Raw genomic sequence first — 23,897 nt, forward strand, 5'->3', positions numbered from 1 at the left:
TTACCATCCTCTTTCAAAACTGGCACAATCGGGGCTGCCCAGTCTGAAAACTCAATAGGCTCAACGACACCTAGCTGCTGGAGCCTCTCCAGCTCTGCCTCCACCTTGGCTTTCATGGCATATGGCACTGGGCAAGGTCTGAAGAAGCGTGGTTGTGCGTTGGGGTCTACACATAGTTTTACAGTTGTGCCATGGAGGGTGCCCAGCTCATCTTTAAAAACATCTGCATACTTTTCTAGGATGTCTTCAATCACTCCCACATGCTTGATTTCCCCCCAGTTCAGGTGAACTTTCCGCAGGATGTCACGACCAAGCAAACTTGGCCCCTCTCCCTTGACCACAAACAGCCTTGCTGTAGCTTTCTGCCCTTGGTACACAATGTTAACTTCTATAGATCCAAGAAGTGGAATGCACTCACCCGTATAGGTCCTCAGTCTGACATTAGTCCCTTTGAGTGCAGGCGCTTCCTCTGAGCGCCACAACTTGAGGTAGGTAGCTTGACTAATCACTAATGCTGAGGCGCCTGTGTCTACCTCCATTTCCAGCTTCTTTCCATTTAACTGCAGTGTTGCACCGATGGGCTCAGCTCGGGGCTCGCTGAGGTCGATGAGGTTGAACATGTTAAAGGAAACCTGTTCCTCAGCCTCCTCACTCTCCAGGTGATGTGTGTTCATATTGGGCCTAGATTTCCCCCAATCCTTTCTCTGTTTATTCTTAGCAGCTCTGCACTTCTTTGCAATGTGCCCCTTTTTCTTACAGTTATGACATGCAGTGTCTTTAAAGCCACAGTCATTAGCAAAATGCGCTCCTCCGCACCGGTAACATTCAACTGACTTCACTGGCTTGCCTGTTTTCTCCTCGAACACACGATGAACGGCGCGTTGCTGCACACCCCCGTTGGCCTGTTGGATGTCTTTAGTATTATTGGCTGCTGTTTCCATTGCTTGTGCGATCTCCAATGCCTTCTTGAACGTGAGCGTAGCTTCTCCCAACAACCGGCGTTGGATGCCGTCGTCACTTATGCCACAGACTAACCTGTCGCGCAGCATGTCCTCCAGGGCCGCTCCAAACTCACAGTGCTGCGATAACTGTCTCAGCTCCGCCACAAACGCAGCCACCGAAACTCCTGGCCCACGGACATGAGTATGAAACTTGAAGCGCTGAACAATTACAGACGGCTTCGGGTTGTGGTGGTCTTGCACCATCTTCACCAGCTCCTCAAACCCAATACCACCTGGGCTACGCGGCGTAGCCAGGTTGCGTATCAGGGTATACGTCTTTGCCCCGCACACACTGAGGAGGATGGAGCGTTTCTTGTCCTCTCCCGTAATGTCATTCGCCAGGAAAAAGTGCTCCAGTCTCTCGACGTATTCAATCCAGACACCGTCCGACTCGACATATTCACTAAGTGAACCCACAGTAGCCATGCCTAAACAACACGGAAACTTCTCCGACCTAACTTGGTTTTAATCCTCGTCGCCAGTGTTATAACCTTAGATGGTTAAGAATGCACGCACACTTTGAACGGTTAACTGACTTTACTTAACGTCTGCATCAGCTCACATACACAGGTAGGAGCACTCTGAAGTAGCACAAGTCATTCTGGTGGGGTAACCCTCTTAACATCCCAGGGGGGGCACCTGGGTTACTTAATAAAGGTTCCGGGGTGCAGTACCCTTGAACACAGCGACACAGTTTCAGTCTGTAACAATTAACAACAGTTTAAACATACACTCACCTAAAGGATTATTAGGAACACCATACTAATACTGTGTTTGACCCCCTTTCGCCTTCAGAACTGCCTTAATTCTACGTGGCATTGATTCAACAAGGTGCTGAAAGCATTCTTTAAAAATGTTGGCCCATATTGATAGGATAGCATCTTGCAGTTGATTTGTGGGATGCGCATCCAGGGCACGAAGCTCCCGTTCCACCACATCCCTCTTAGATGCTCTATTGGGTTGAGATCTGGTGACTGTGGGGGCCATTCCAGTACAGTGAACTCATTGTCATGTTCAAGAAACCAATTTGAAATGATTCGAGCTTTGTGACATGGTGCATTATCCAGCTGGAAGTAGCCATCAGAGGATGGGTACATGGTGGTCAAAAAGGGATGGACATGGTCAGAAACAATGCTCAGGTAGGCCGTGGCGTTTAAACAATGCCCAATTGGCACTAAGGGGCCTAAAGTGTGCCAAGAAAACATCCCCCACACCATTACACCACCACCACCAGCCTGCACAGTGATTACAAGGCATGATGGATCCATGTTTTCATTCTGTTTATGCCAAATTCTGACTCTACCATCTGAATGTCTCAACAGAAATCGATACTCATCAGACCAGGCAACATTCTTCCAGTCTTCAACTGTCCAATTTTGGTGAGCTCGTGCAAATTGTAGCCTCATTTTCTTATTTGTAGTGGAGATGAGTGGTACCCGGTGGGGTCTTCTGCTGTTGTAGCCCATCTGCCTCAAGGTTGTGCGTGTTGTGGCTTCACAAATGCTTTGCTGCATATTTCGGTTGTAACGAGTGGTTATTTCAGTCAAAGTTGCTCTTCTACCAGCTTGAATCAGTCGGCCCATTCTCCTTTGACCTCTAGCATCAACAAGGCATTGTCGCCCACAGGACTGCCACATACTGGATGTTTTTCCCTTTTCACACCATTATTTTTATAAACCCTAGAAATGGTTGTGCGTGAAAATCCCAGTAACTGAGCAGATTGTGAAATACACCAACAACCATGCCACACTCAAAATTGCTTAAATCACCTTTCTTTCCCATTCTGACATTCAGTTTGGAGTTCAGGAGATTGTCTTGACCAGGACCACACCCCTAAATGCATTGAAGCAACTGCCATGTGATTGGTTGATTAGATAATTGCATTCATGAGAAATTGAACAGGTGTTCCTAATAATCCTTTAGGTGAGTGTATGTGGTCAGAATCAAACCCATGAATCCCAGAATTCTCAGACAAACAAACACATTCTGGAAATGTGCAGTGGCATGCAGATGTTTTTTTTTAATGAGATGGGATTTGTTGCAGTTCTGTGTTGTGATACGATAACAATAGCCGGGAAGAGATATTGTGAGCTGGAAGGAGAGCAGAAGGGGCAATTCATATTTGCCAATCAATAAATAAAAACGTTCCTAAACCAAACCAACGGTGGTTGAAATGATTGACATCTTTAAAGATAAGCAAAACAAGATTATTTTATGTTTAAGTTAATACATTTGCTAATACAGTTGCTAAGAGAAAGAGATGTTGTTTAACAAGAAACACAAATAATTCTCTAAGTACAGATGAAAATGATGCAGCCTTGGTTCCAAAACAAAAATGACTGTAATAAATGTTGTGCTTAATCTAGGTATAATTCTTATTTCTCAACAAATGTTTTCCTTAACAGAAAGTATTTACAACTAAAATATTGCATAATAAGTGAACTGCTCAAAAGGTTTGATTGGATAGTAGGATTACAACAATTGTATTTGGACATTCAATGTATTGCTAAACCATACAGCTGGCAGTGGGTACCTAAATATAGATTTCTGTCATGGACACCGCTACAAACTTCAGTTCATCTCTATGACAGAATAGATATAGGTAATCACAATATCCAGAATCATAGCAAGGTAGGGAACGAGGTACACTATGGGTTTGCACTTTAACAGCTACTGAACATTTTCTATAAAATATTGCCTCAAAGTGGTCAATGAAAGTACTGAGACCACCACTTTCCAGTCATTATAAATCCTGGACTCCTAAACCAAGTTATGCAATAGCCAATGCCCCCCTGTGAAAAGGTGATGGACCCCTTACACTCCTGACTGATTGAGCAAATTCACTGCAATTAAACACTTGTTGTTGTTGATCAGACTCTCATAACGCTGTAGAAGAATTGTGTCACACTCGTTTATTTACACATAATTACAAACAATAATGAAGATAATTATTCATTTTTTTAAGTCTGAAAATGTATTTCAAACCAAAACCGTAAAACTTGGATAAGTGAACACCCCCATAGAATTGCAATGGCAAACTTCAGGAAAAACCAATCACGTTCCAGGTCACAAGTCAAGCTAATTGGCAATTTATCTGTGATTGTACTAATTGTATTAAAGAATATCGCCAGCGCTCCACCACTTGGACTCCCTTGGGAGAGGAAGTCCTCTGCCAGGAAGTTGAAAAAGGGGAGATGGTTCACGTTTCAACATGACAATGACCAAAAGCACGCCAACAAAGCAACCATACAGTGGCTGAAGGACAAGAAGGTGAATGTCCTTGAGTGGCCTAGTCAGAGCATGTTTGTGCATGTTTCATGTTTGTGTGACAACATATTTTTCTTGCATGTATCTTGAGCAGAAGACTACATTTTGGGAACTGACGAGGGGGGTATATGAGGTGCGACTGCAACAAACTTAATTTAGAACAATGCATGTCCTTTTTACTAATTATCTCATTCCCATGCAATTAATAAATTGGAATTATCAACTGCCACTATTGCACACTGACTGACTATTTGAGAATGTTTTTGTTTCGTAGTTAAACACTAGCTGTTGGCTTTACGTAAAAAATATACAGTACTTGGTTAAAATATATATTTAATAAGTAACCCACAAACATTGTTAGCTTTTCATCATTAAATTCTCTTACCATTAGAAGCAACACTTAAGGCAAAAAGATATGGAACTCAAGCGTCCTTATTGTGACATGATTTTGAATCATCAGAGGTGCAGGTATACTACAGTCGTTAATTTCCAAAGTCTGCTGCTTCAGTGTTTTTAAATATTTTTGTCAGATGTTACTATGGTATACTGAAGTATAATTACAAGCATTTCATAATTGTCAAAGGCATTTATTGACAATGATATTAAGTTTATACAAAGAGTCAATATTTGCAGTGTTACACTTCTTTTTCAAGACCCCTGCAATCCACCCTGGCATGCTGTCAATTATCTTCTGGGCCACATCCTGACTGATGGCAGCTCATTCTTGCATAATAAAAGCTTGGAGTTTGTCAGAATTTGTGGGGTTTTGTTTGTCCAACCACCTCTTGAGGATTGACCACAAGTTCTCAATAGGATTAAGGTCTGGGGAGTTTCCTGGCCATGGACCCAAAATGTCAATGTTTTGTTCCTGAGCAACTTAGTTATCACTTTTGCCTTATGGCAAGGTGCTCCATTATTCTGGAAAGGCTGAATCAACTTTAGGAGACGGTTTTGATGCTTGCTGGACTTTCTTCAGTGTCCTGAAGCCTTCTTCTTTTGGGAAGTTCATTTTCGTGGCAAAGAGGGACTTTGCAATTAATTGCAATTCATCTGATCACTCTTCATAACATTCTGGAGTATATGCAAATTGTCATCATAAAAACTGAGGCAGCAGACTCAGAAAATTTACATTTGTGTCATTTTTGGCCATGAATTTACTTACTTGGTTCTTGGTTTATCTATCAATAACGACTGTATTATTGACAATTATTTATGTTTAAAACACAAAATTTTTAAAAGATGGAGGTCCATCACATAATATCAACATTTGTACCGTATTTGGATTTATCCCATTTTATATTAGTAATCAAATGTACTTACAATCTGAATGAAATAGTGCATTACTCTGAGTGCATAGCTGCCCCTTATTGCTCAAGAATCCACATATTGCTCAAAGCAAAGAAATTATGCTGACAAATGTAAATTTAAAATGATCTACTCCAACTCAACAAAATAATTCTACCTAAGTATGGCTACCTACTTCTAATGATATTTATGGATTTCTTTTTGCCTCAAAATCTGTAACTAGCAGTAACCATAAACATATAACGTAAAATCATCAGTCTTGAGGGAACGCACATCAGCTCATGAGATCAAGAGGGAAAAAGACTTGTCAGGGAGCACAAAACAGTGCATGTCATGAGTCTTTGTATTGACTATACCAGGTGAGTCTGCTAAGAACACATTATTTTTTGCAGCAATAATCTGTGAGCAATCATTGTTAATTGCCTTGCTTATTGATAGAACAACAATTTTTTTCACCTTGTTGTTGTCTTGGGGATTAGAATCAGCAACTTTATAGGCCAAATGCCCTTGACCACAAAGCCACCTTGCCTCCACAGAATGTTCCTTTTTTGGACTGAGGTAAACAAAATGTTCTGTGTAATTGTGATCTCAGACATCCCTTTATCTGAATGCAATTTCTCACAGCTGTCTTCTAAGTGACAGACTAAAAACACAGGGAAATGCCATCAGAATGTAAAAAAAACCCCACAGAAATTAGTATGAAAGACACAGATAAGGACAGCGAAAGAGAGGAAGAGATAGAATAAGAGAGAGTGAAAGAATGCAATGAAGACATAGTGACTCAATCATAAATAACCAATAAGGATCTTAAAGTGGATTCAGTTGAAGAGCGCAATATAAATACAGCATCCACCAAACTGTTTACACTCTAGGTGTCCTGTTGGGTCTTGAGTCCTTAATAAATATATCTTTACCCACAAACAGTGACTCTGGGCAAAAGCCAAGCACATGGAAATTTGACATGAATATTTAATGGGGCATGATGATAGCCAAGCAGACACTACACTAGGCAGGACACAGGCTAACCTGGTCTCACTGTAATATGCAATATATGCAACTTAGTATAAGTAAATCTGGAAGTAAATCAGCTAAATTCATATGATGTTACGTTGCGTTACGTCATGTTACTGTACTATACAATCAGGACTGGTGCCAAGGAAGGGCCAAATAGGGCTTAGACCCCTCAGGAGAAGTGTTAGCCATCGCAGTATTACAGTCATGTAACAAATATATATATTTTTTAAACTGTTACAAATTATAAAAAGTTCAAATTATAGTTATACCAAAATCTGTCAGTGCAACAGAAGGAGCATGCCTGTGGAGTGTGTGTGAGCTTGTGTGCATGTAAGGTGGCTATGGGTAGGTTTGATTGAGTTTCCATTAATACTAGAACCACCAGGTGTTTCAGCCCCCAATATCTGCTAGAGCTAACAGCATTTAGCGTCATTAGCATACTAATCATCCCTATTAGCATGCAACATTCTACTCCACAGCGTCACCAGCCGCCCACAGCACCAGATCATCTACTGTGTTGTTATCAACTTAGATAAAATTGTCTAAAATGGATGAATTACAAAAAGGTGAATCATTTGATTTGTTTGTCTTTAAGGTCTTAAGTAACTATAGACTACAATTAAACCATTATTTCAAAGAACACAGACTCGTCTAATCCAACTGGCATTTGAGGTTGGATCTTACAAGACAATTTTGCGAAGAATGGAATGATCAATTACTCAAAAAGTTTAACAAAGCATCAAGGAGGCCGCAACATTTCTAAATGTGTAAGAAACAGTCTAGCTTCTGGATGGATTGTTTCTATCAGACAACTGATGGTATGTCAATAGCATAATCTTTTGCAAACCTGTCACTTCTCTTGCCAAAAGCGGTTTGTTTCATCATAGAAATAATATTCTAAAATGTTATATAATGTACTTTTCATTTTAAATTCAAATGTTGCATAAGCACTGGAAATGTGTTTATGCTATGCTGCCATAGCTTCATTTATTACACAAGTTGAATTTGATCCACAGGAATTAAGTCTATTGTGACATGTATCACAGCTTGTTGATAAACTCCTCTAAGTGGCATGATCTTAATGTGGGCCTGCTGGGAGCAGCTACAGGGGAAAAGCAGCTCTACACCTGTTCCATTCCTTTAAAAGCTGACTTAAAACTTCTTGCCCACTGTCCTTTACAGTACTTATTCAACTGTATCAGGTTTGAGCTCTCATGCATACGCTATCTGCTTCAAGTCCCCTTACAGCATTTTGATTGACATCTGGGTTTTAACTTGGCCATTCCATAACCCCCCATTTCTTCCTTCTAGTCATTCTGTTTAAGCTTCACTTGTGTAATATGGATCATTTTCCTGTTGCAAGATCCATATCAGTTCATCTTTTTTGATAGATGGCAAGAATTCCTCAAGAATTCTATGATTCAATATGGAATTCATGGTTGACTCCATAAGGGCGAGCAGCAAAGCAGCCCCAAAGCATAATTCCACCACCTACGTGCTTTATGGTTGTTATGAGGTTCTTCAAAGGCAGTGTTTTCTCCAAATATCTTTGAGTCATCTGGCCAGAGCACATTGTTCCAGTTGTTGTTTTTTCCAGCCAGGTGTTGTTTGGCTAATGTCAGTTGACCTTGATATTCAGTAAAAACTTTGAGTCTTTTTGTGCTCATTATCCTTAGAAAGCCGAATACTTTCAACACAATAACTTCTCAAACACAAAACATTTATTGAGTGGAATAAACATAGTTTTAATGTTTTGGCACTCCTAAAGAATAAACAAAGTGGCATCTGTTGTGAAATGCTATGCTTAGAAATTGGTCTCAGTCTCCAGGAACTGTATTGATGCCTTTCACCTGATCCTTTTTCCCTGAGGTATAAATATGTTGCACGCATGTGAAATCCCTTTGCCATCCATCACTATGGGGAAAACCAAAGACCTTTCAACAGAAAGGAGACTAATTGTTGTTGACCTACACAGAAACTTGTTCCTATGGAACAACCATCCTGGAGGTTCTCTCCAAACCCAGTTGTGACTAACCTGATTTCACTTCATATCCAGCTAATTATTAGAATATGGTTTGCTAAATTAGAGTTAGTAAGATTGTCTTGTAAGATTCAACGTCCAGGATGGAAGCTCTCCAACCTCCAAGATGGAATAGAATTGAGCGGCCCTGACATAAAGAGTTCAAAACACCACTAAGCACAGTCAGGGCAATAATCCAAAAGTTTCAGAAGTCTGGAACAATTGCAAATCACCCAAGAAGAGGATCCACATGTGTTAGAGAATGGAGTTGTAATAAAAGCAGCCCCCTTTGTTTGAGCACATATTATGACTCATTGTTTTGCGTTGCTTATTTTTTGCATAACATTTTACCCAATTTCATGAAGGTTGCCAATACTACTTGAGATTACTGTATTTATGTTCAGGTAAAAAACAATTTACTGTAAGATTACTGTAATACTTATAGTTCAAGCACATTTTATACAGTATGGTATACAGTAGCCAGTAATTCAAAATATCAATCAACTGTAAACATGATCTGTTTTAGAGGGTGATGTAGCTTAATGCTGCAATGAAGCACCACAAGTACATATTTGTTGATGAAGCAGGCTTGTGTGTGAAACCGACATAATGTGTGTGAAACCGACATTAAATGTGTTGTTGTTAACAGCATTTCTTCCTCCCAGACAGTTCATTTCATCCCACACTGTGCGTGAACTCTGGCCCTCTGCTTTGCAACAAATGTGACCTCCCTCCTTGACAACATTCCAACTGTTGGAGCTGTACAAAAGGTATCAGCTTGAGAACTCCATCAATGACCTTTCAAAATATCTGTAGAGTGAGCTTATGATACATTCTTAACTCTTACAATATGTGCTGCTGTAGCCAACAATGGGGTTGCAGTAACTTCTTGGGTCCTACAAAATGGCACACCTCATTGAGTTCCTCAATGACATTGTGCTGGTCGGTCAGTGTGAAGGGGTCATTGTGTTGGACAACGTTAGATTCCATTGTGCAATGGCGGTTCAGTTATGGTTTTGGACCAATCGATAATTTTCTGACCCGAAACCTGCCCCCATACATCCATAGGTTGAAATCCCGGGGGGGATGGGTGAAACATGACCCCCCCATCCTGGGGAAAACTATGATTTGCCCAATATATCACTGTAAACATAACTATGTAATTTCAATAATATTAATATGACGCAATTAAATCACCTTTGCTAATTGTCGCGCGTTTTTAAGTTTCTTAAGTTTGCAACCTCCTACTCTTTGCCTCACAATTGTTTGATCCACTGCCCTCCCCCCAGCCCTGAGCAGCGGCACATTGTGCAGGTACAGTGCTGGGGGAGGAACCTGATAGAGTCAGTCATTGGTGCTTGACTTTCAGTAAGTAGTTCAAACAAAGTATATGTTAGACATTTCTTTACTTCTACCACTCAATACAATAAAACACATAACCGTCACCAGCCTTCATTTTCACTACATTTAATTACAGGTCACACTTCATGTCAGCTAGTGGTTAGCTGACATTTGCTAGCAAGCTGCAGTAACATCAACCAGTGTTTGCAGTTGTTTGATTTCGAGTCAATGAGAGAAGCTTGCAATGCAGTGTATCTAGTGTTCCTTAGTTGGCAAGGTTACAGTGTTTGTGTCTACCGCCTGAAAGGTACTGAATGCATGTAGCTAATGTGAGGTTAATCCAGTACGTTTGTTTTATGTTGGTAGGGTTCACACACACAATAGCTGAATTTGCAGAGCTACAGTAGCGAGCAAACCGATGACGCATACCAAAACGGTATTACAGCGCAACTTTTGGTGCCCCTTGAATAATTGCACTTGAGAACATTTCATGAAATTGTCCCCTCCAAAGTTAATATAAGATTTTCGCCACTGCACACACTCCAACCTACTGAGGAATGAGAAAACAGTGTAATGTACTGTATCCGATTACCTTCAGCTTTTCTGATTATCATTTGTTTTTGCGCTTGGATTAAATGATCGTCGTAATTACAAAATGTAGAGGATTATATTATGATGTGTTTTAATGACTTAATCAATTTAGCCTACTCTTTAAGAAACATGTCGGATCAATGAAAGGTGTTTACAAACCAAATAAAAGCACAATTATTTATTTTTAATATTAGTCTAGCTGTGTGATCAGTTTGGAGTTCCGTACTAAGATTTTTTGAAATATCACCAGATTCTTGTGAAAATAGTACCAAAACTATTTAAAAAAGTAACGTAAATATTCGGGCTGCCAACACAACATACCTTGTTAAAGCACTAGTCCTACACTTTTACGTTAGTTTCTGTAATCACATCCAGCGATGATTGTTAGGTCATAGTATCAGTTGGACCTGGAAACTGTACTGTTGGAGGCTTGAGGTACCACAGTAAATAGGAAATGCCATTGCTCTCTTTGGTATGGTGTACATGTACACATTACAGTAACCCTAAAGTGCATGAAGGACATCATTGCAAAAGAGCTCCATCTCCTGGAAAGTATGTAGAGCTCTAAATCAAGTCTAAATCAGAAGATGCCATGTTGTACAGTACAATCAAACCATAAATAACATTTGCCCTGCGGATCAGAACAACAAGTATTGGAGGTCGATTTAAGTTTTTTGGTGAGGGCAATTGTCATCGATGTTTTTGCTTGCGGTATTACCAGTAATTTGACATCCCTTCTATTCATTGTGTATGGCAATGCATTATTTATCTACTTCATCTATTCTTGGGACGAACCAATGTCATTCAGAAATTATAGCTGCAGTAATGTAATTATTACAATATTCAATTCATAAGAATACATTTTGGCATTAGGAACAGCTTAGTCTACAATTTGTTATACATATATATTACAAGCATATTTATAAGCAAATTATTAAAACCATCCTAAAAATAACGCGTTTTCTTCATGGATGATCAAATAAGTTCGACTGTTCATTTCCTAGCATGTTTTACTAATTACGCTAATATAAGGAACGAAAGGGCATCATGAAAAGGGCAGAAAGAACAAGTGAAACACTTACAGAGGGGGTTGCAGATGGCACGTCCTCCAGTCCGTACTCATTGATCACGGTGTGGTTCCAGGAGAGTGTATCCACAAAGCGCGTGCAATTCTGGTCCTGTATCAGACACGATACGCCTTTCCGACCCGAGCGCAGGGAACCGCTCATCGCTCCCCCGGCGCTGCTCATACCAAGGTGATATGACAACTTCTCCCTTTGATCTACAGTGAAAATGTGCTTTGGGAAGTTAACGATTTTCGATTTAAAGTTCAATTGACTACAGTCTAGTCTACATAGATTATGGGTCTTAAAATTAGTAGTCAGTGACCCAGTGTCTGGAAAATCAGTTTGGAAAAGCAGATGTAGTTACAGAAGCTGGCGCGTCTGAACACGCAAATAGCAATTATTAATACTTATATATCCTAATACCGGTGAATGAGAGAGGCGTACACAACCTCTTTTTTCTTCAAGTACTCACTCGGATCGAGTTGCCACTCCCCACATGTTTAAAAACTGAAATATGTTGCTTGCATTAGTTTTTCGAGGAGGTCCTGGCCAAAGACATTCAAATTTCGTGATTTTGAAAATGTGGTCATGGAATATTGCGGAGGCAGTTTGTTTTTTCCATTGCTCTCTGGTTTTGTAATTAAACAAAAGTGGTTGAATTCTGACAGTGACTGTTTGTTTCTGCTTTATGCAGTAGGGCCTAGAGTACATTATGGGTAACATGGCTTTTAGCAAACTACAGAATTTTCAAAATACCACATAAGTATCCATCTGGTCGCCACTACAACCAGATGGATACATATTGATACATATTTTTCAAAATTTTCTACCCAATTTTATCACATCCGATTCGGCCCTGTCTCATTGCAACCAATCCCAAAATATTTTTTTGTTTAAGATCATGGCAAGCCTTTCTCACAGATATCCACATAGACACAATCACCTGCATGATTCAAATCCGGTATCAATGATCCATTTCCCCAAAAAACAAAGGTGTCTTTTTTTTTTGACTACTCCACCTTTTTCTTTCCTTTCAAAAAAGTCTAAAAGGAAGGTTTTGAATAAGGAACAGAAGGGTTCAAATTAAGAGACCACTGCAAATGGAACGGTTCTGTTCCTCACGCAAAACTATCCTTTTCCGTTTCTTTGGAAAGGAAAAGGTGCAGTGGTCTCTTCCTGGAGCTGTATGTACAACCCTGTTTACAAAAATGTTGGGATGCAGTGTGAAATGCAAACAAAAATAGAATGCAATGATGTGCAAATCATTTATCCCTCTTTTTCATTGGAAATAGTTCAAAGACAACATATAACATTTTGAAATCGAGAAATGTTGTTGTTTTTGAAAAAATATATACCCATTTTAAATTTGATGCCAAGCAACACGTTTCAAAAAAGTTGGAACAGGGGCATGTTTGCCACTGGGTTGCATCACTTCTTCTTTTAACAATACTCTGTAAGTGTTTGTGAACCGAAGAGACCAACAGCTCTAGTTTTGAAAGTGAGATGTTTTCACATTCTTGCTTGATATAGGATTTTAGCTGCTCAACAGTTTGGGGGCTCCTTTGTCGTATTTTATGTTTCATAATGTGACAAATGTTTTCAATGGGTGACAGGTCTGGACTGCAGGCAGGCCAGTTTAGCACCCAGACTGTTTTACTACAGAGCCATGCTATTGAGATACGTGTAGAATGTGGTTAGGCATTGTTTTTCTGAAATAAGCAAGGCTGAATAAGACGTTGTCTGGATGGCAGCATACACCAATCAGCCATAACATGAAAGGTGAAGTGAATAACACTGATAATCTCGTTATCATGGCACCTGTTAGTGGGTGGGATATATTATGCAGCAAGTGAACATTCTGTCCTCAAAGTTGATGTGTTAGAAGCAGGAAAAATAGACAAGCGTAAGGATCTCAGCGACTTGGTCCAAGGAAGGAAAAGTGGTGAACCGGCGACAGGGTCATGGGCTGCCAAGGCACAGTGATGCACGTGGGGAGTGAAGGCTGGCCCATGTGGTCTGATCCAACAGACAAGCTGCTGTAGATCAAACTGCTGAAAAAGTTAATGCTGGTATTGACAGGTGTCAGAACACACTGTGCATCGCAGTTTGTTGCGTATGGGGCTGAATAGCTGCAAACCAGTCAGGGTGCCCATGCTGACCCCTGTCCACTGCCGAAACTGCCTACCATAGGCACGTGAGCATCAGAACTGGATCACAGAGCAATGGAAGAAGGTGGCCTGGTCTGATTAATTATGTTTCATTTACCACCACGTGGATGGCCGGGTGCGTGTGCGTTGCTTACCTGGAGAACACAAGGCACCAGGATGCACTTTGGGAAGGAGACAAGCCAGCGGGGGCAGTGTGATGCTTTGGGCAATGTTCTGCTGTGAAACCTTGGCTCCTGCCATACATTACGATGTTACTTTGACACGTACCGCCTACCTAAGCATTATTGCAGACCATGTACCACAGCACACTTTCAGAGGTCTAGTGGAGTCGATGCCTTGACTGGTCAGGGCTGATTTGGTGGCAAAAAACTACCTACGCAATATTAGGCAGGTGGTCATAATATTACAGTATGTCTGATTGGTGTATGTTGTTTCAAAACCAGTATGTATTGTTCAGCATTCATTGTGCCTTCACAGAAGTTCAAAGCACCCATCCCATATGAACTAAGGTACTCCCATTCCATCACAGATGCTGGCGTTTGAACTGAGCGCTGATAACAAGCAGGATGGTCCCTCTCCTCTTTAGTCCTCATTATTCCCCCCAAATAATTTACATTTTGATTCTTCCGACCACAGGACAGTTTTGTTTTGCCTCAGTTCATCTTAAATGAGCTCAGGCCCAGAGAAGGCAACACCGGTTCTGGTTCTTTTTTTATATAGTTTCTACTTTGCATGGTAGAGTTTTCCCTTGCATTTGTGGATGCAACGACGTACTGTGTTCACAGACAATGTGTTGGTTCCTGAGCCCATGCAGTAATTTCCACTACAGACTTGCATCTGTTTTTAATGCAGTGCCGTCTGAGTGCCCGAAGATCACGGCGGTCCAATATTGGTATTCGGTCTTGTCCCTTGAATAAAGAGATTTCTACAGATTCTTTTAAGAGTCTTTTAATGATATTATGTGTACAGTAGATGATGAGATCCCGAAACACTGCAATTTAATGTTGAGAAACATTATTCTTAAATTGTTGCGCTATATGCCCGCATATTCTTTCGCAAAGGGATGAACCACTCCCTGTCCTCACTTCTGACAGACCCATCCCTTCTGAAATGATCTCTTAATATCCAATCATGTTACTGACCTGTTTCCAATTGACCTAATTAGTTGTGTGATATTTCACCGGGTTTAGTTTTTTAGCGTTACACATTTTCCAGTCTTTTGTTACCTCTGTCCCAGCTTGTTGCTGGCATCAAATTCAAAGTGGACACATATTTTTCAAGAAGCAATAAAATGTCTGTTTCAACATTTGATATATTTTCTTTGTACTATTTTCCTTTGAATATAGGGTTTAAATTATTTGCACATCATTGCATTCTGTTTTATTTACATCTTACGCAGCGTCCCAACTTCTTCGGGAACAGGATTGCAGAATGTTTGCATTGGAATACAAGAAAAGTCCATAAGATGTGTGCAGTATTAGGGGAATGATTGTGTTTCACAACATTCATTCACCAGAAATAAGTTTGGCTAAATACACCTGTTTCTATTGCTTGTCTCCTTTAAGCTTTTAAACTAACTTGTAAAGGAAAAGCATTTACTTGTCATTTATGCATCATTGCATCAATAGCTTTTTCATTTTTTTATGCAAGATTTATGGTAAAATAGGTATCCAACATCCCGACATGCCTCAGTCATATTGATATCAAATGGACATTAATATTCCAGATACAATTTTTCTACAAGTTACAAAACCCTGTGAATAAGACCATTTAATACAAACATGCTTTTAAGTTCAGTTCAACTTTGACAATTTTGGATGCATTGACCTCAGTTCTTATAACCATAAGTAACCTAACATGAAAAGTTGTTACAACACATCCACATCAAACACATGGCAGGCCCTGAGACTGTTTCTACCTTCAAGGAATAACAAATAATACTAGCCCCCTTCCACAGAGTGTGCATTTTGCCATGTCATCCCCGTAAATAAGAACTTGATCTTTATTGACTTGGCTGGTTAAATAAATTAAAAGGGAGGTCTGACACTTTCACATTACTTTATCTATTTACTCATGAAGCCAAAAAACACACATTCTTGCACACACAAAATCATACAATACATACAAAATGCTTATACTGTATATGTTTAAGGATTTGTATATTTCCATTTTCATTATTACAGCATGAACAGGGGTAGATGGGTAGTAGTGGCACAGACAGAGGGTGGCTGAGACTAAGTTAAAAAAGGCACAGAAACACAAAACATGAAATATGTACTTATGTGCATACAATATATATGTTTTCTTACAAGTACCTGCTGTAAATAAAGAGGATAGTAGTACTTTTATTCCGTTGACTGTCATTCAGAATTTATAGTAATCTACTGATTACTGCTGGTGTTGGTCCACAGAAATAGCCCACCACAATGTTGTGAAAAGTAATTTCTGAAAATTGTTGGCAGCTGCAGAGAACAGAATTCCCCCCCCCCCCCCCCCCCCCCCCATTGCTTGATGTATTGTAGTCGTTGGATAGGTCTGGTTACCGTAGTAGAGGCTACAGCTAGCTACTGCGATCTATGCTCATGACATTTTGGTAACCTAGCTGCCATTACCTCTAGCTAATTACCTCTCGTAACCTATGAATGAGGTAGATATTTATCTTATCAGTGTCTTTCTAAAACCGGTAAGGTGTAGTTAGGCTAACGTTATATATGAATAGTTGCAAAATATATATTAGCTTGCCAGCTTACGTTATTTCGCTAGCTAGCAAACCGTCTACATTACACTAGGTTCACCTCACTCCCAGCTAGCACTGTATGACACCAGCCAGGAAAAGACTTAAGTTAGACAAACTGGCGTTTTTTTTTGCAAATACAAAGTGGGTGGTACAGCTAGCTAGCTATGAGACATTAGAAGATATAGCTAACTAACTAGCTTAATAGTTGATCTTTTAAAAAGTTACTTAACGTTGAAGTTCCCTACATAAGTAGCTGCATTTGACATTTCAACCTAATGTGGGTCTTATAGATCAAACACTGCCATCTGGTTCTGCAGGCGTCAATGTAGCTCAAGTTGTTCATGTCATATTATGTCTTGCATTTTAGCAGGATCAGATGGTGACTGTGAGAAGGTCCTTGTCATAGCAGAATCATACTGCCAGGGAGAAAAGTTCAACCGTGAAGCTTAGGTGAAATGTTGTCTGGGTTTGACACCGTCTTAACTTATCCGTAAAAATCTAACGATGACAGGATGAGTGTTGCCAACTCCTCAGTAAGGAAAGTCGGTATTTGCTGTCCTAAAAGTTGCTAGAAGTCGCTAAATGACGTCATCGCCTAATTTGCATAATTCCATTTGCATCATGAATGGATAAAAAAATTAAATAATTAAATACAAAACTCTTTGCGAAAAGAATATACATGCATATTTACAAATGTTGTCCATGTACAAGAAATAATCACCTGAGCAAAAAAACAAAGAACAAATCAAAAAAAGGGGTCGCGATTTAAGTCAAAATCAAAAGGCTAGAATTTCTTTTTAGAGCGACACACAAGTGGAGATATCATCATGGTCATGAATTAAGAGAACTGCAGTGATTTATTTTAGACAAAGAACATTTACATTTTACATTATGGTCATTTTACATTTTCAGTCTGGATGCAGAGGAGTTAACATCTCCTGCTCTGACTGCAGCTCGGAGGAACTGCTGTGTGAGGACTGGGCCACCTGTAAATGCTTTCAGATGGGGGAGGGGCATCCCTCCAAGTCTCCAATAACACCACAAAAAGTCGCTAGATTTGTCGCTAGTCGCTTTTTTGAAAAAAAGTCGGTCTGAAAAAAAGTTGGTCGCTAAATCGCTAAGTTGGCAACACTGGACAAGATCCCCATTTACTGTCAGTTCCCACTGTCCACACAGAGATGAGCAGAAAAACATTTAGGGTTGCTGCTCCTACTGTTTGTCAAGGTCTTCAATGTGACCTAAAACTGCAGGAGCTTGTAGCACTGGGTGTGTTTATAGTTACATTGAAAATATTGGAGGAGGGTCTATCTAGCTGTCAGTTCTTTTAAAATAGTGCTTCTTCATTGTAGCTCTATTCATCTGATTATTTATTGGCGCTGGATGGTATGGTTGCTGTATTTTGATTTCCCTGTGTTATGTTTTGTGTGTTTTAAATTTGCTTTTATTTGTTGACGCCGATCTTGGCCAGGACACCCCTGTAAGAGATTTATAATGAGTCCTTTTCCTGGTTAAATAAAGGTTAAATAAAATAAATAAAAAGGTGCATTAATACAGTGAAAGAAGTTAATAGATTATAAAGCCAGTGAGCACCGATGTCAGTTCAGTGTCTAGTTTTGATTTACATTGGGTTCAATTGTATGCAAATGTGACCTCAAAAAGAGGAAAACAAGAGGAAACTATTTCTCCAGCACATTCAATCTAGATTTGGTTCAGAAACCAGTAAAACAGTGATTAGCGACCTACAGTAATCAATAAGCCCATTACTTTAAATATGAGAACACTACTTATGCAGGGCCATAAACCCAGTGTAAGAGAAGTCACACTTGCTGCTGTCCATAGATGCCATCACATGTCAAAGTGAAGAGACAGATGGGGCTCTTTTTTGATCATGCAGAAGCAGTCGGGTGCATGATCCCAAACACTGACCGCTAAGGAAGGGGGCCCCAAATCAAATTCATGATGGAGCTAGTCCACTGTATCAAGTTTTGTCTCAGGGGATGATGGTGAGCAAAACAAAAACAGATCGCGCCAGATGACGGAGGCAGGGGACCAAGACGGACACCTTTACTGAGGAAGGATGCAGATCTGTCCCTGGGTCAGGAGGATTCCCTATCTCACGCTCCACACCACAGAGAAAAGTCTCACGTATGGAGGTGCTTTTGATGGCGTTGGCGGAAAAGTCTGCTGCATTTGCTGAAGCACTACAGACTGGATTGGTGGGGGCTGGTCAACCTACTAGGTGCTCAGGCCAAGGGTTGATTCAGGGGTTGATTTAGTAGTACAGTGTCGGCAGGCCTGGAGAATGGAACTCAATTACGCTGCTTTACTGTTCCATGTAAGTCACTATTTTGGTGAGACAAATAATCATGGGAGTTAATCTATACTGCAGCTGATATGTGATTCATTGACGAAATGAGACAAGTTCACAGAGTTACACACCAGGAAACTAACCAGCTAGTATAAGGCAGGCAAGGATACGGAGACAGGTGGTTTGTGTGACACCCTGGTTGTTTTAATTAACAGCTCAACAGAACTGAACTAGATGACCTTGGTATGCTTCTATATCTGACATGGATTTGTCTCCAGACTCTCAGTGCTGCGAGTTCTTAGTCGCAATTTGTGGACAAACAGAAGACAGTTTTACTAGCTGCTTATCCCCAGGGTGGCTCTGGTCCCCCGCTTTATGGCCACCTGGATTAGTCCTCATGGGGCAACATTCTTGAATCTTCACGTGTTCCCCAGAGGTGCATTCTCCATATTCCCAGACCATTCTCATTCTCTTTCAGAGCGTGCTCTCCATGGTCCTGAACCTCGGCTGGCCCTGCGCTGGCAGCACAGTCATCGCACAATAAACACACTCCTGGCTATATGGTCAAACTCTGGTCTTGATAGTCAGTTTACATAGTCACACTTCTGTCTGCATAGTCAGTCTACATAGTCTGTCTAAATAGTCACACTCCTGTCAGAATAGTCACAGTATACTTAGTCACACTCCTGACTACATAGTCAGTCTACATAGTCTCACTCTTGTCTATGCACTGCATTACAAGTCTATTTGGAGAGAGATGGAGGAGGCCTTGGTCTTACCAGACAAAAGTGCTATATGGTGTCGGGCCCCTTTGCAACATGATCAAGTAAATAGTAACAGTCAGATGACATCTATCGATATCTGAAAGTGTAAGGGATTTTAAATTGTTATATATTTTAAATTGTTAAGCAAGACCGTCCCTGAAAAAGACATTGTCTGGACGGCAGCATATATTGCTCCAAAACCTGAATATATTGTTCAGCATTAATGGTGCCTTTATAGATGTGCAAGTCACCCATGCCAACTCTTCCAGTCTTTTGTTGCCTCTGTCCCAAATGTTTTGAAATGTGTTGCTGGCATCAAATTCAAACTGGGCATATATTTTTCAAGAAACAATAAAATATCTCAGTTTGAACATTTGATATGTTATCTTTGTACTATTTTCTATGGAATATAGTGTTTAAATGATTTGCACATCATTGCATTCTGTTTTTATTTACATTTCACACAGCATCACAACTAGGGTTAATACCTTCTATATTTTGTACTTGATCTATTTAAAATGTAAAAATATTTTGGGGAAAAGGGTATGTATTCAACTGTTGTCTGTAGTCTTAAGCAATAAATAACCCCATTCCATGCATCTGGTACAACTGGGCAGGGGTTATGTAAAGCTATAGTCCAGGGCACATCCTGGGTGTATATTGATGCATCTGGTGGTATTGATCCTCCCTCTCAATGGGACCCCCCTCCTGACCCAGTAGACTCAGGACTTCAGCATGACTGACAGATTATTCAAACACATCCAGGGAGGCTGCTAGTGCACATCTCCACTGGTCCAGAAGGCTCCCTGGCAGAAGCCAACATCTCCACTGGTCCAGAAGGCTCCCTGGCAGAAGCCAACATCTCCACTGGTCCAGAAGGCACCCTGGCAGAAGCCAAAATCCATTCATACAGTAACCTTTTTCGCCACGTATGTATCTTGTCACTTTTCGTTTACCCGTTTTCTGAATTCTTCTTACTCCGATTTCTAGTTTAAAACTTGACACTCCAGGTTAACACCCCAACACCTTCCCCTGTCCTCTGTAGCTGCTCACAGCTGCATTTAACCAAGTGCATTCTTCTGTCTGTGCATGTATAACAAATTGTGCAATCAAATTTCCACCAGCATTGAACTATATGGATGATATGGTCAAAATGTAGTAGAAATCACCTTATAACCTTTGGGTGATACCATAGTTCAATTTGCTTTATCACACGTGGCAGGTTTCTACTCATCATTGCATCTGAAGATTGGCTGCTCTTCACGTAAGTCCTGAAGTTTCTTTACAAAGCCACTGAAAAGGCTTCCAAACTATCTCACTTCAATACAAAAAGATGAGTCACCAAACCATTTCATGCAGATGTCTAACAATAGAGATTTCGTCTGTACATGAAGACCTTGCAATGAAGACCTTGCAATGAAGACCTTGCAATGAAGACCTTGCTACGTGGATCCGAGTTATAATGAACCACATTTTTGTTAATGCATCTTGATTTCCTGGTGCTGTGTTGATGGTTTCAGAACCTGATGTTGGAAATGTTGAAAATAGTTGTTTTTGATTGTGGGTATTGTGTGTTGTTGAAATTGTAAGGTTGAGTGTTTTTTTTGTTGTGATTTCGTTTTTCATCTGGATTTTTTTAATCAAAGTGGTGTTGTGCTCAATGCTTTCTTGAAATTGGTATTATTCGGTTCCCCTGAATAGACAACAGTTAAATAAAAACAATAAATTAGATGCATTTCAAATTTTCATGGCCTGATTGGAAACCAGACAAGGCGGTATTCACCCTGCACGCCACAAAATACATTATCCAGTGATTTACATAGTGTCTCTCCCACAGTTAAACAATCACTCCCACACTGACATTACGTAAACACACATACATTGATGTAATGTTTTTTATGTATTCATTTATTAATTTATAATTTCTTCCATGTGTTATTAACTTCTATATTTTATACTTTTATATCCATTTTATATATATTTTAAATGTAAAAATATTTTTGGGAAAAGGGCATGTAGTCTGTAGTCTTAAGTCAGCATGTAACTTATAATACGCCATATAGGACAGTGAACACATGAAAAGCAGGTACATACAGTGTTAACGTATTCAGCACAACACCCAGAAACATGCGTGGTGTGTCCTCCTAAAAACTAAACACGGGACTTTATGCTCAGAAAAGTGTAAAAACACAAGAAATCCAAGATGACAAAACAAAAGAACAGCGTTTATCCTTAAGCGAACTCTGTAACGCTGCGGTGTTGTTCTGTAAAGGACAATCCGCAGGCTGACGTCATGCCATGTGATGAAGCATCCAGTCAGATTACACTCTTTGTTAGCGATGGGTTAAGCAGGGTGTCTCACAATCATATCGAATTGAACAAACACCGGAAGAGCAAACACAAATATAGCCCTTAGGGCAACACTGGCCCGAGTCTGCTTCTTATGCAACTACATTAACTCAACCTAATTTGTGACTTACAACATGCCCACATTCACTGCATTTTCATTCACAATCCAGTATGCCTTCCAGCCATGGGAAAGACATAGAATGACTCTGCTGGGATGTCATTTTCTTATGATGCATCTATTATCACAAATGATTTTTAGATTGAGTAATTTTGAACAGTGTTACACAACACAACAATATTGCTATGTAGTATATAATTATAACAGAATATTCCCTGACTGCTTAAAAATTCTGGAGGCTTTTGGTGAGATTTTAACAGCAGGAGAGGGGCCTGAGGTATAGACTGTGTCAGAGTATCCAGCAGTTGTGTTTAGAAAAACCTGTCTGTGTCTGGACTGGAGATACGTTGGTTATGGTGCTATAGAACCGACGTAGGCTTTGTGAAGAAATATGAATCCTTTTAAAATCTGTCTTTGACCCTCCAATTCTATGTGAACTTCCTACACCCTCAGTGTGAATCTGCGTGTGTATGTGTGTGTGTTTGTGTGTGTGTGTATGAGAGAGAGTGAAGGGGCTAGAGGGAGAGAAAGATGTCCTTATTTCAGTCAGCCTTACTGTTTGAACATGTCCAACCTGGAGATCACAAAGGCAGACTTGAGGTGGTTGTCTCTCCATGTTGAAAATGGGCAGTCAGCAGCGTAATCTGCTCAGATGCAAAGGCGGTTTCCTGGAGGTGCTCATTTGGTCTCAGTCATGCATACATCCCTCTGTGTCCCTCTCCTGTGCATGGTTAGTCTACATCGGCTTAGAAAGATAACAAGATGTCTACAGCCCTTGAGAGGTTTAGCCAAAACTAAAGGTATCTGTTGTAGGCACATCCAGTACATGCGAGCAGAGGAGAAACAAACAAAGTCCTTACTAAATTTCTGGATTATATTTAGAATAAGCAATATGATTTCATTGTACTATGGAATAAGAACATTTCTACCACACTGGTTTGCAGAGAATTGAGGTTTCTGACGAGACATAGCTCACATGCTGTCGCTGAATTGTACAAACCCAAAGGTATAATTCATGGAAAACATTCATATGGGTCTGCAATCTGAAGCAAAAAGTACTCTATCCCTTAGGGCATAGGGATAAATTACTTCTCTAACATCTATTCAGAGTCAAGTAGTCAAAATGACATTCACTTATATGCTCCTCTTCAAGTATTCTGTTTTAATCACAATATTTTATGGTGGTCAATAGAGTTGAACAAGCGGAGAATGCTTGCATCTTCTATTGCCCACTCATGTACACAGATCTTTTATCCAGCTGAAATAAGCTTGGTTTTTAATTGCTTTTCATTTGTTTTCAAAGACAAATAAATATATGTGGAGAAACAATGATCACAACACATCAAAACATACCTACAAAGGCAAAATATAGACTGTGATCCAAATTAATCAATGAACCAAATGTTCCAAAGAAAAGGAAAGTCCTTTAATATTTAATTATTGACTGTGTGAAATGCAGCGCTTATGTTTAAACTTAGGTTTATTATGTCTTTGTAGCATACCTTCGTATGTCTGATCTGTATCATGTACTTCTAGATAGTTTGTGTGAACCCCAGCATGAACAGCTGCTGCGCTTGGCAGTAGCTACTATAGATTCTGATAAAACCAGAAGGGATGCTAGTCTCTCCATCATGATCAGCTAACAAGTTATGTTCTTCTATTAACAGGGTTCTCTGTGCTGAGCCATGGATGAATGCTAAAATATAAATGTAGATCAAGATGGTTTGTAGACAGTTCTGTACAGGGCCCAGGGTTTGTTTGTGACAACACAACGGTGGATGAACCACTCTGGAAAACATTGTGCAATGTTAAGATATTTGTGTTTGTTTTTACAGACAGAGACGTTG

At 40.0% G+C, this 23,897-nt stretch overlaps 1 protein-coding gene across 1 annotated transcript in view; it reads right to left on the minus strand.

The window, feature by feature from the left end:
* opn4a (opsin 4a (melanopsin)) overlaps window positions 1-11,953 on the minus strand; it is a 42,882-nt gene extending 30,929 nt beyond the window's left edge. Inside the window, exon 1 of the mRNA XM_010870243.3 lies at window positions 11,622-11,953. Within this exon, the coding sequence (XP_010868545.3) occupies window positions 11,622-11,789 (168 nt within the window). The 5' untranslated portion in view covers window positions 11,790-11,953. The remainder of the gene's footprint in view (window positions 1-11,621) is intronic.
* Window positions 11,954-23,897: the final 11,944 nt, after the last annotated feature.

The sequence above is a fragment of the Esox lucius genome, chromosome 6 (genome assembly GCF_011004845.1).
Source record: "Esox lucius isolate fEsoLuc1 chromosome 6, fEsoLuc1.pri, whole genome shotgun sequence".
NCBI classification, from domain to species: domain Eukaryota; kingdom Metazoa; phylum Chordata; class Actinopteri; order Esociformes; family Esocidae; genus Esox; species Esox lucius.